The 13,618-nt window shown below is 41.7% G+C and overlaps 1 protein-coding gene across 1 annotated transcript in view; it reads left to right on the top strand.

Annotated features, from left to right (window-relative positions):
• Positions 1-13,618, top strand: part of LOC309441366 (von Willebrand factor D and EGF domain-containing protein-like) — a gene marked incomplete at its 3' end in the record, with an annotated part of 173,842 nt that overhangs the window by 74,771 nt on the left and 85,453 nt on the right. Inside the window, exons 9-11 of the mRNA XM_082055997.1 lie at positions 1,141-1,411; positions 5,215-5,393; positions 8,694-9,637. Coding sequence (XP_081912123.1) covers positions 1,141-1,411; positions 5,215-5,393; positions 8,694-9,637 — 1,394 coding nt within the window. The remainder of the gene's footprint in view (positions 1-1,140; positions 1,412-5,214; positions 5,394-8,693; positions 9,638-13,618) is intronic.

Here is a 13,618-nt window from a genome sequence, read left to right as displayed (position 1 = left end):
CTGTATAGGAAACATTAACAGACTGAAAAAATATTGATGTTTATATGACAATGCTTAAAAATAATCCTGTTCTTTAGTTGAGCTATTTTACGCATTTCTTTTTACATTATTTTATTGTAGAAAACAATAACGCTTATTATTATAAACTTGTAACTTAGCTTCCATATTACTTAATTTCATAAAAATCATGTTTAAAACTAACTGCAGAGCCTTAAAAGGAAGCAGAAAAATCCATCTTCTTTAAAGATGGCAGCTGTTGGCTTGTGAGGAGAAAACTCCAGCAACATATATAAAGTATACAGCTACTGTTCACTTTTATACATCATGTTAGAATAAAATAGAGTAAGAATGAAACAAGCTTATGGAGTGGGAAAATAAAGAATAAGCAGAGGAGGATCCTCTAACAAGTCCCTGTTGTGGACACCCAAGGGGCTGGGGGAGTTTTACCTGGCAGAGGTGAAACACCTGCAGAGTTATTAAAGTTATTAAAGTTATTCTGCCCATGGCCTCACTCAGATGGAGCAAAGACTCTTTGTACAGAGAAGAATGAAGGTCCCGACTCATTCAACAGACTGCAATGTGCTGAGTGCAAATCCATTTAGAGTAAAAGTTGTACTTACAGTAAAGTTGTTGAAGGGGGAACCAACTCCATTTTAACAGGTTTTCAGTAGAATTCCAGTTTTTCATATGAAGTGTTCACCTAGCCACAGTCAGTCTTGTAAAAGTTAGTGATTAGTCACAGAAGAGGTTATTCGAGCACTGATTTTGCTTTGAAGAATATCATGCTGTAAAGCATCCGGTTAGAACCCAAACATATTTATTAAGGCCTGGAGGCAGACACTTTCTCCCATTTGCTTTTATCAAATGTTTATCCTTTTTAGCCATGCCTGTTGCCATAGCAGCAGCTGGGAGACAGCTTTTCACAGGAATTCTTATGCACTTCTAGCTAATAACCGCCATGGCGTTCCCTTGCTCATGGTGTCAGAGAAACGTTTCCCCGCGTGTTTATTTTTCCCTCCGTCAAGGCCACTCACGACACATCATCAAGGACGATGCTCTACGAGTACCAAAAACCAGCCATCCCAAGTGGATGCTCCAGGTCTCTAAATCCTCTTCTTTTTGTTGTTTGTTGCTGTTTAGGCGCTACGATAACTATAAGATCGGCACTTTCCTCCTGTGCCGGAGCGTGTCGCGGGAGTTTGAGGTGCATGTTCGGCAGTGGGACTGCGGCGGCCGCCGCTCCGCCACCGCCTGCAACTGCGGGGTGGCTGCGCGAGAGGAGGGGGACACCGTGGTGCTGGACACCTGCAATGGCCATTTTCGGGAGGGCAGACCCCAGCTCGCCATCAAAAGCATCGAGGCGTCGCCACACGTCAAAATCCTCAAGTCCTACGGGGGGAGAAAAATAACAGTAGGTGGATATTTGAGTATTCTTGTTGTTCTTTAAAAACGTGAGGCAACAAAGATGCTGAAGGGAGTGGAGCATCTCCTGTGTGAGGAAAGGCTGAGGGAGCTGGGGCTCTGGAGCTTGGAGAAGAAGAGACTGAGGGGTGACCTCATTAATGTTTACAGATATATAAAGGGCGAGTGTCAGGAGGATGGAGCCAGGCTCTTCTCGGTGACAACCAATGGTAGGACAAGGGGTAATGGGTACGAACCGGAACACAAGAGGTTCCACTTAAAGTTGAGAAGAAACTTCTTCTCAGTGAGGGTGGCAGAGCCTGGCCCAGGCTGCCCAGGGAGGTTGTGGAGTCTCCTCCTCTGCAGACATTCAAACCCACCTGGACACCTTCCTGTGTAACCTCATCTGGGTGTTCCTGCTCTGGCGGGGGGATTGGACTGGATGAACTTTTGAGGTCCCTTCCAATCCCTGACATTCTGTGATTCTGTGAATTATTAATGAAGTTGCTACAAAAAACATGTATATAAAGCTGTAAGAGTGCCTGCAGCAAAATGTACTAAAACCAGAGGCATTGAGAAGAAACTGGTTAAAGTTTTCATTTAACAAACTGTAAAACAAACAAACAAAAAATATCTCTGGAAATTCCTCATAGCGGAGTGTCAATATTGTTACTCACTGTCCGCAGTATGGCAATCCGCTCTCAGTTTGTTTATGCTAGGCACTACCCAACTGCATCACATAGAGCAAATTTCATTGCAAAGCTTATGTTATAAACATTCAAGAAAAGATCACAGGTAGCAGAATAAAGTAGCTTTAGAGTGGAACAGTAAGGAGATATGAGTCAGATCTGGATAGCCCACAAAAGGCATGAAAATAGGCTCCAAATTTGCGACACTTGGTATAATTTAAAATATTTGCCCCAAAAATATAAGGCGTAACATACTTTGCATGGGTATCACTTATCCACACTAATCCAGTAAAATCACTGAAAGAATAAGAGCAGGCTGCACCAGGGGCTTTGGTGAGGAGAAGAGCCACAAATTATGGCGAAGAAGATAAAATTATCTTAAGAGTTGTATAATCAGGATTTATTGCTAGGAAATACTTTGGGTGAAATGGATCCACAATAGAGCCAGAATGATGCAGGGAGTATATGTGCTTGGCTCTGCTTGTGATCCCACTTGGAACAGATTTTAGTAAGGTAGTAATTGAAAGTCTGTTAATTATAGAATAGAAAAAAAAAGCGGGAATCAAGCTGTTATTTCATTTTGCAACTGAATGCAATATAATTACTGTTTTATTACTAGAATAATCTTAGCAAGGAGTCCCTATTCTCATTTACACCTCGTGCAAGTCTCCCTGAAATAAATCAGGACACCCTGGGACATTAATATGATTCCTGCCCTGATCTGATTGGGGATCTGCAGTAGCGGTGCAGCAGCGGCCACAGTCCCTGATCACAGTCCCTGATCAAGGTCCAGCCCCAGCTGCTCAGCAGTTGCCCATCGCCAGCCCCTATGGCTCCTACACCATTCACAGAATCACAGACTGGTTGGGGTTGAAGGGACCTCTGGAGATCATCCAGTCCAACCCACCTGCTAAAGCAGGTTCACCAGAGCAGATCACACAGGAAGGTGTCCAGGTTGGTTTGAATGTCTCCAGAGAAGGAGACTCCACAGCCTCTCTGGGCAGCCTGTTCCAGGGCTCTGGCACCTCAAAGTAAAGAAGTTTCTCCTCATATTCAGATGGAACCTCCTGTGCTTCAGTCTGTGCCCATTGCCCCTCATCCTGTCGTTGGGCACCACTGACAGGAGTCTGGTCCATCCTCTTGACACCCACCGTTGAGATATTTATAAACATTGATGAGATCCCCTCTCAGCTTCTCTTCTCCAGGCTGAACAGACCCAGCGCTCTCAGTGTTTCCTCACGAAAAAGATGCTCCAGACCCCTCATCATCTTTGTAGCTCTCTGCTGGACTCTCTCCAGTAATTCACAGCTGATGCTTTCCATGGAGTTAAGTCCCTCTTTTTCCTGCACAAGGCAGCAGCTTCCAGCAGCCAGTCACTACATATCTCTGCAAACTGAGGTCTCAAAAAACTTCTTGAAAGTCTTAATGAGCAGCGTTAAACCCAGGTGGGTTACAGAAAACATGGGCAGTTGTCAGGTCCTCAGTGGCAGATGGGATGCCTTGCCCAGGGCTGCAGCAGCAGAAGGGCTTACAGCGCTCTGAATTCCTGGAATAAATCCACACCTGGAAATATTAATTCAGACAGCACAGAAGACTGAAGCAGCTCATGCAGTCCAGACTGCAAGGATTTTATATGCAGCCTTGTAGGAAATGCTCCTCCCTATAGTAAACCATGTAATTAGAGGGTACATGTTTATCTGAAGAAGGAAATCAAATCCTACTCAGCACTGTGTCAACTGCAGTTCTCCTGCTCTATTAAACCACTATTTTTTTTTAATTTACCTTGAGAAGCAAGACATACAGCCAAGGTGGAGGTTCAGCCAAGACCTTTTGATCTATTCAAAGAACTGGTTTTATGTGATGACTTTCATATTTCCATTATTCATGAAGGCAAGTAATATTTGAAAAAGGATGCTTTAAATGCCCCAATTAAAACACACAGAGGCTTAGTTTAAAACACTGTGTCTCTGGTTGTTATTTCAATCAGTGGCACTTTGCTGCTCCACTCAGCTGGGCAAGGAGATCACTCATGGAATGCTCCTCAAGAAGCATCCTCGTGTCTGAAATGATGACCGGGAAGCTAAAATGGGCAAGATTATTATCCTGGGCAGCCAAAATGTAAACTTTGGATTCCAACACAGAATCACAAACATAAGGTAGTTGATTCTTCAGAGATATGAACAGATTTGGTGGGGAGGAGCTTATAAAATCCCCATTGAGAGAAAGAAAAGTAATGGACATTATTTGGCTGAATAAGTTATACTTAGGAAGAGCTGATTAAAAAAAAAAGGAAAATAGTTATTTTGAAATTACTGTAATGAGATGTTTCCAACGGCTTAATAAATTGAAGATTAAATGAAAATTTTTAATTATGGATAATTTTTTTTTAAACTGGTTACTTATCAGGTTCCCGAGTGCTCCTGTTCCCACTCCTGGCACAGATCAGTTTCAAAATAGTTTTCTTTTTACCTATAAGAATAAAGCAAACAAACAAACAAAAAAACTATTTCAGTTGAACAGATTTATTCTTTTTTTTTTTTTCATTTGGTAGGAACACCAATCTGAAAAATCCATTATCCACACAGCTACTCCTTTGTCTTAACCTCGAGATTCTTTTTTTCTTTTAAAGGTCAGTGTAAGCTTACCACGAGTTCTTTAATGAGAAAATTGCTTTATCCACTTTAAAACACAATCATTTTCTGGGTAATCCGGCCTTAGAAAATGAAACGATTTTTCAGAGAGAAGAAAGCTGTTTTTCAGACTTGGCAGTTTATCTCAAAGAAATGATTTCCCAGGCAAAGGCACAAGGGTGGCCTTATTGTCATGGAAGTCGCTTCAAAAATTAGCTGGTAACTTACCAGTGTGAAAACTTCAATGGTTTTAATTATTAATTTAAAAAGAAAGTACTTGTGCAGTTTTATATTTATGTAATGCTATCACATATTAGTACTACAGAAGCTGAAAGGAAGCTAAATAACGGCACAAATATATATTTATAGCGTATCTAAGTGATGTGAAATTACGTCCGCCATGGCCAACGTCCTACCTAGATATTTTTGTTTATTGCAAAGGACATTTATTATTGCTTGAAAAGTTTGGTAACAGTTTCTTTCCACCTTTCAAGATCCTCTTCCCTTCGGGAGCGTTTGTTCGAGCCGACCTGAGCGAGTGGGGAATGGGAGTGACGGTGAGGACGCCGGGCAGCGACTTCAACAGCACCCGAGGGTTGTGTGGCCTCTTCGATGGGATCGGTGACAACGACCTGAACAACATGCCTGAGGAACACTTCATAGAGGAGTGGAGGTACAAAGCCAGAGAGAACCCCGACCCAGGAGATGCTCCTTAGCGCTGTTTTGAGGGGTGTTGATGGGTTTATTTCCTTACGTGCCCCGCTAATGACCTGACAGGGAGACCTGCTTTATGTAGCAGGGGGAGCCTGGAGAGTTGTTACCATCCCATTACCACGGGGGCTTCATTTTCAGCCAGCACAATACGCAGAAGCAGCTACTGAGAGAGAAATTTTATATTCACAAGTGATATCATGTTAACAGCTGTGTTAAGATCCCACTCAGCTGTTAAAAAAAATAAATGCCATTCTCACCCACAGTGATAGATAACTGACAATAGGGATTAATTAAGGGTTTGGTATTTCCCTTGTTCTTTTCTTTCCGAACACTAATTACAATATGTGAGTATACATTAAATGTTACATTTTGACAAAGTGTGGTAATATACGTACCGTGCTAAAACTTAATATCTACTCTACTAACGATGACAGTGAGCTCTGAAAACTTGCACTTTCTAAGACAGATGGTCTGGAACCAAAGCCAGGAGTCTGGCACCCTGACATATCCCTGTCCCTCTCCCTGTCTCTATCTCACATTTTAATTCCTGTTGCTGAACTCTAAACATGGCCAATAAGTGTTCCCAAAACCAAAACGTGTTTGATTTACTCTGCAGTTTTGTTTGTAAAGTATTATTTGCAAATGCTTAAAAATAAGGCAAACCATTTTAACATTCCACTTCATCTGTACATGGGAATTTAGCACCTATTGCGTTTTAGAAAATAAACAAACAACTCTGCCATATTCTAGTTATACTCAACAGGCCTAAATAATGGCTACTTAATGGAAATTTTGACCTGTCAGTACAAATCGCACAATTTAGAAGTTAACATTAACATCTTAAGTTAACATCTTAAGTTAACTTTAACATCTTAATAACATGATAAACAGCCAGAGCTTGCTTCTGGAAAGGCAAATGGAGAAATAGTTTGGTGCAAGAACCAACCAACTGCTGACTGTCCCAAAAGCAGATAACAAGATCATTTAGGAGGACCTGTTCAAAGGAAGTTTGTCGAAAGACCAGAAGCCAAAGTACAATATATAGGAACTTATTTATGAACCAGTGAGGAGTTTCCTAGCGCTCGGTGCATAAGATACTTCAGGGAAGGCAGGAGAAGCTCCTGCTAAGTGAGAATGGCAAGAGGGGTGATGAGTTTCACCTTGCAGTACTCTCAAGGATGGATTCTCAAGGATCCTTCAGAACCTGGTTAAAAGCACCAGCTAAACCCATGGAAAGACTGCAGCCACCTCCAGAGGAGACTGGATCAGTCTCTGATCCACCCACAGAGAAATGGCACAGTGAAAAACGAAACCTGGAGGGTGATTTTTCTGCTGCTGTTTTTAATTTCACTTTAAATAAGACTGAAACCGTGCTAGGTTTTCTTCAGCACCTGAAGCTAGGCTGAGTGCTCACCATCTGGCAGCTCGGCTCTCTCCCCAGCTCCCACCTCTCTCAAGCAGCTGCAGGGCACTGAATGGCACAGATTTGTTTCAAACATCAGCTTTCCAATGAAACTTTTAAACAACAAAACAACATCAGAGCCTCCCAGACCTTAAATAGCATCTGGACAAGGAAAGGCTGAATTTTAAAACATGTATTTTAGGTAAGTAAAATTAATTTTTCAAACCATTTTTCAAATCTTTTGAGAAACCGGCAGCAACGCTATTAATTTTGGCCTCTCTCTATATAATAGCATCCAATTTAGTTTGAAAAGCTTGTTCTTTAGTTCTTCCTTGATTGTAACAGGCAGCTTAGAGGAATGATAGTTTAGTCGCCTTATGCAGGGGACAGGAGGCACATCCTGGCTCACGGAGATGCTGTTGGTACCTGCACACCTGTGAGGAAGGATGAGGTTTCCAGTGGCTCCATCCCTTCTACACCACAGGTCCCTGGTGACCAGAGCTGACCAAAGGAGGTCTTTGGTATCATGTAGAAACAGCAAAGGAATTTTTTTCAATAAAATATCAAGGCAAAAGAGTTTCATTTTACTGAAATTTGTTCAATTGTCCTGGGCTGTAGGAAAGCACAGAGCGGTTTGTGCATTTCTTTGAGCACAAACGCCATCCTGCTCTATCGTATTGTACTCTGCCGTGCCCGCACATTGGGAAAAATGGTTTCATGAATGTCTGGGCTCCCGTTTCAGAAACAAAAATTATTTCATTTTGCCTGTGACACCATGATGTTTTATTTAAAGTAGTACTGTATTAATGATCAAAATAATAATACCATAGATGCTATTTTCGATATATATTGGAAAAATAGGATAAACGGAATTATGTTTCCTACAACAGAATCCAGTGTCTGGCTCCCTAATGTTGACAAATGCTTTCGCTTTCCTGAAATCTCTACATTCGGTCTGCAAGACAAAATTAATTCCAAAATAATTTATATTTTTAGTAATATTTCAAATTTGTCTGGAAATAAAGTGCTGCAAACTATTGGGACAAGAAGCATATAGTTTTCTATGAAGCTCCAGGATTCCTCTTGTGCTGCACAAATAAGATCAAGAAGTGCTCTTGTGCTCATAAAATTTCCAAAGAAACTTTAACCACGGATATTTATTCAAACTGAACTATCTAGAAGTTCTTCTGTCATTAAAGCTGGACTAAATTACAAAGAGAAAATAAAATCACCTTACCTTATGTGATAGCCTAGCCCTATGATCAATAGAAAACTGCTTTGTGTCCAAAGAAAAAATCAAAGAAAGCTCCTTTAGAAGACAGGAATGAAATGAAATAAAATATGCATAAAAAATGTTAAAGGAAAAGGCATTTAAAAGTAAAGTTGCAGTGATCTAGGTCTTAGAGGAAACACCTAGTAAGGAGAGCACAAGGAAATAGATAAAGATGATTTTAATAACAAAGCATTTGAAACAAATCACTGTCATTCTTCAAGCCTTAGTCACACCAAGGCCAAATCCAGGGCCTTATTTCATGTGCAATATGCAAAGGGTAACCTGCACCTCGGAGAACGTTCTGCAAAGAGAAGTCAAGCAGTCAGGCAACACTCCAGCTAAGCATTTAAGCATCTCTTACTAAAATGTCCCAATGTAGTGCTAAAATATGTACAGGACAACCCAAGAAGGACAGTGCAAAGCGACCCAAGAAAAGAGAGATTAAACTTGAGCATTTTCTTATGTACTTTGGTGCACTGGGAATTTATACATTCCTCAGCCTCAGGGCAAGAAAGTTTACTTGGTATTGTAGACTAATTTGCTGGAAGTTTCCTTCCTTTAATCTCTCTCTATTTTTAAATCAGATTACCTCCAGGGAAGAGTTTATTTGACAAGACTCCAGCACCTTCTGAGAGGAAGCGAAGGAAAAATTACTGCAGATGTCAGAAGGAAAGCAATAGGTCCATGCCCATGATAAACACGCTGAACGCCTTCCAGACTCCTTCCCCTCAATCTTCTGGTTGCCATTACGATCAGGTGGATTACATCTCCGCAATCCCGTATCTAGATGTTACCTCAGAGTTTGTCGCTCAGACAGAACCAGAGTCAACTTTGCGCAAAGACGGGAAGCTGTCGCCCAAGACTTTTGATCAGAGATATCTGCCTAAACCAGTCCAAAAGCGAGACAGCCCCGTGGACCGATTAAAACCCTTTGTGCACCGTATTTCCATGGAAAAGAACAGTTCCACCAGCTCCACCAAACCAACACAAGACCTACGGAGAGATAGAAGGCAAGGAGACTATTACGACTACTCATCCCTTCACCCATCGCACGGCCCAAACCAGAAAGACTCAGAGAGCTTTGCGTATTTTTTCCCAGAGGATTACTTTGAAGGAATTCGGGTTAAACTCCAGCTGGCATGGCCCACTCCCAACGGTCTAACTGCCGCCAAAGCTCGGGAGATCTGCCACCAAATTCTTGCGAATTCCACCATTGGCTTAGTGTGCAAAGGTCTCCTTGGAAAACAGGTGGATGAGGTGATCGATATCTGCCTTTTAGATCTGCAGCTCAAGGATGACGTGGCCCAGGTGAGGGCACTGACAGCCCTTTTGGAAAATGAATGTGAAAGCAAAGTGCTAGGAAACAGAAACAGAGTGTTTCAGGTAGGAAACCATCCATCTGCTACCCAGGAGGAAATCCTCACCGTCCTCAGGTGTCCTGCTTTCTGCAACGGGAATGGACAATGTACGGAACTGGGCTGCCAGTGCTTTGAAGACCACAGTTCCTACGATTGTAGCATTGCCAAAAGTAAGTAAAAAATTCTGTTTGTTCCTACCCTACCCGTCTTTCCGTGGTATCAGAGTTATTAGGTAGAACATCTGCACAGAGTTGTTTGCTCTTCAAACAGTGCTACCACTAAGATATTTGATGAATTAGTAATCAGTTTTTGACCTTGAAGAGCCGATCAAAATATCTGGTTGGCTGGTCCTTCACTTTTTCGCCTCAGTAACTTTTTAAAAATGGATTTTACAAGCCCCTTAGCAAATTGGTTTTGCAGAAGTGATTTTCTTTACATCTGATCTATCACCAGCATGCTGACAAGCAAGCTTCTGACAAAAAAAAGAGGGTCCTGCTCACCTTGTGGTCAATATTCATGTTAACACTGTATAGATACATTTTTTTTTCTGATCAACAGAGAATGAAATTTGAAAATTAATTTGAAACACTGTACTAGTAACAAAAAAAAATTAAAAGTGACAAAATGAACAGGTACATTGTCTGTAGCCACAAAATAGCTACAGGACATATTTGAACCTGCAGACCTGATTCTGCAAATATTTATGAATTCCATTTACACATCAGACTACCCCACTAGATTTGTTTCTTCTTTACAGTTCAGGCCCTCAGTGGATAAAATGCAAGTCCTATGTGAGTACTGACAGTGCTTGAAACTAAGCACATGCATAAATGTTAGCATTAATTTCAAAAAGTAAGCCCTGTCTCGGCAAACCACATCAGCTTATGCTTAAAGTTACAAAAAGGTACTTAAGGCTCAGCCGTACAGTTGAGTTCCTGCAGCTTAAGAAGTAACAGTATTTCAGCTAAGCTGAAATGACAAGGAATGCTCTCTTAACCCACCCCAAATGTGGAGGGAAGCCTTTTTCTGTGATGCTTAGGACATTTTTCTGTCTTTAGGACAGGTAAAGCTCACATCTAGGGTCAGTTGTCACAGCTTAGCTGAGACATCCGAATCTCCATCCAGCCCCAGCAGCTCAGCGGCACATCTGATACCCCAACGCATTTACTACCCAGGATGGGATTACCCATGTGCTTTGTAATAAATGTGTCTTCGGTGCACTGATTTAGAAAGTGCTAAAATATATCCTGACACTTGTTTTTTGTTAATGGCAGGCTAAAATTTGTGGGATCATTTCCTAAATTTAGAGGAATTCATACTCTCTCACACAGAGGACAACTGACACCAGTGACTGAAAAGCAAGTTGAGCAATTTTGCAGTAATCGTCCAATATACAATCCACTATTTAACTTAATAACCCTGCGATATGGTCAGGTTATGAAGGTTGCTTAGGCCAGATTTTTAAATTTTATTTTACTTTGCTATGCTTGAAATCCCTCGGATTAGGGGAAAATACCTTCAATATGACCTTTCAAGTAAAAGCGAATGGCACCTTGTCTTTTTGCTGCGACATCAAATATAAACAAGGACAATGTACAGAGCACAGACCAAAATTGCACAGGGAAGCGAGAAGTGGAAAAGAAACGTTACTTCAGCTGGGGGAACACACTGTAAACCATCACTGCTCCCCAATCCAACCGCTTCGTCCACCTCTCACTGCCTTTGCTTCACTTTTCTCCAGTTGAGAAAAACATGGTGGTTGGGTCTTTGCTTCCAACCACTTTTCTTCTGGGAGTCTGGTTTATTATTATTTATTTATCAAATTATTTCTTCTTCATTAGATATGTTTTAGCACGAGCATCCTTGTGCTCAGTAGGTCCCTGGGGAACACGCACTTTGTGTTGGACCCACACCAGAGCCACACCATTGCAATTAGGAAAGCATAAATTCCCCTTAGTGTTTATACTGCTTCGTTTGCTGGGGGTGAGTTCGTTAGTGCCGTGACAAAATTAACATTGACAGCTTCAGCAGTTTTCCTACCACAAGGCAGAAGGCCCTTTTCCAAAATGCCCATGCAGTTTTGCCAACATTTCAATGATAATATTTGATTTAAAAAGTGAATAGCCTTTGCTCTCCTTGTCACACTGTATACAACCCACATTACCTTAACTACAGCTAAGAACTTGTGGTTTTCTTAAAAACTAATACCTGTAAAATATTTTCTGTGACTGTTACTGTGCCCTTGTGGCCAGGAAGGCAAATGGTACCTGGGGCATATTAGAAGGGGGGTGGTCAGTAGGTCAGAGAGGTTCTCCTACCCCCCTACTCTTCCCTGGTGAGACCACACCTGGAATATTGTGTCCAGTTGTGGCCCCTCAGTTCCAGCAGGACAGGGAACTGCTGGAGAGAGTCCAGCGCAGGGCAACAAAGATGCTGAAGGGAGTGGAGCATCTCCCGTGTGAGGAAAGGCTGAGGGAGCTGGGGCTCTGGAGCTGGACAAGAGGAGACTGAGGGGTGACCTCATTCATGGTTATCTATATATAAAGGGTGAGTGTCATGAGAATGGAGCCAGGCTCTTCTCGGTGACAACCCACGGTAGGACAAGGGATAATGGGATCAAACTGGAACACAAAAGGTTCCACTTAAATTTGAGAAGAAACTTCTTCTCAGTGAGGGTGACAGAGCCTGGAACAGGCTGCCCAGGGGGGTTGTGGAGTCTCCTTCTCTGCAGACATTCCAACCCGCCTGGACCCCTTCCTGTGTAACCTCATCTGGGTGTTCCTGCTCCAGTGGGGGATTGGACTGGATGAGCTTTTGAGGTCCCTTCCAATCCCTGACATTCTGGGATTCTGTGAAATGTTAAGTGCAAATATTATTTTTTATTAAAGAAAACCTACGGAACACACAGATAACTACTACTCAAGGAGAAGAATGCTTTCTAGCTAAGTAAAGCAAGCTCAGAAGAGAAAGCATTAAATAAAACTGTAGTAGAAATTGCTGTTTTGAGCCACCAGTATTTATTTTTCTCTTGAGGAAAAGGCAGTGGCACAGCTCCCTGAAGCGCAGGATATGCCTTCCCAAGGGTGCACCTTGCCTGGGGAACATTTACCATTAATTTTCCTTTGTTCCACCACCCTAGTGAGATTATATGAGATTATATGTGGCCCTCTCATCAACAGCTGTCCATTCCCAGAGGTATAAGGCAACAGTCCTTCACGGTATATTCCACACCATGAACATACACTGGGAACTTGGATGTTTGTACAGAAAAAGAAAAAAAAAAAATCAAAATGTCACAACAGACTGTGATTAAGGCTGGTGGAATTAACTTTAATCACTAAAATCTTCTCTGCAAAATATAGATCTATTTTTTCTGTTTGTAATCTGTCTACCAGCTTGTACAGAGTAAAACTCTAACCATGCAGCACAGTTCACAGGGATAAACTCCTCAGCCCATGGAAACCTCTGAGCTGCTTTGTGCATGACAATTAGAATCTTAAAGTGGAAATGCCTTTTCCCAAATATCCTTGTAGACAATAAAACTACTTAACAATCCATTGTGTGTCCCACAACCTAAAGAAATATTTATTCAAAATATTTTACGATGTTCTTCCTTACAATGAAAAACAGCAGTTGTTTAAGCAAATATAACTTAAAAAGAATTGCCCCCAGGCTAATTATAAAAAAATAGTTAACGTTTTTGAGAGTCTGTTTGTTAAAGAAGGGCTCCTCTTTAATACAAAAATCTGAGGTTTGTTTGGCTGGATTTCATTTGATTTGTTGTTTTTCTCCCCCAAAATGAACACACTAAAAATAAAGAGGATCCATTTCCTGACTGAATTTACCCAAGACATCACAGTATTCACAAATGGGAACAACAGCGATCAGGAGAATTGCAAATGCCTTCTGTAACATGGCTTCCAGAAACGCAAAACAATTCAGAAAACATACCTTTGAATCCATAACTTGCTGTTGCAATGCTGACTCTTCCCAAAGAGTGTTGCCAGAGGAGCCCTCAGCTTCACACGACAGGCGAGCAGGGGCAGTATGAATTTCCCTCACTGCAAGTAGGACTTGGCCATGGGGTTACTCCATCCCTTGTGCTGCTGGTTTGGAGAAAATGGGAGGGAGAAGCATTTAAAATTCAATCA

This window comes from Streptopelia decaocto (genome assembly GCF_964273445.1).
Source record: "Streptopelia decaocto genome assembly, chromosome: 6".
Lineage (NCBI taxonomy): Eukaryota > Metazoa > Chordata > Aves > Columbiformes > Columbidae > Streptopelia > Streptopelia decaocto.
This window is presented reverse-complemented; position numbering and strand designations above follow the sequence as displayed.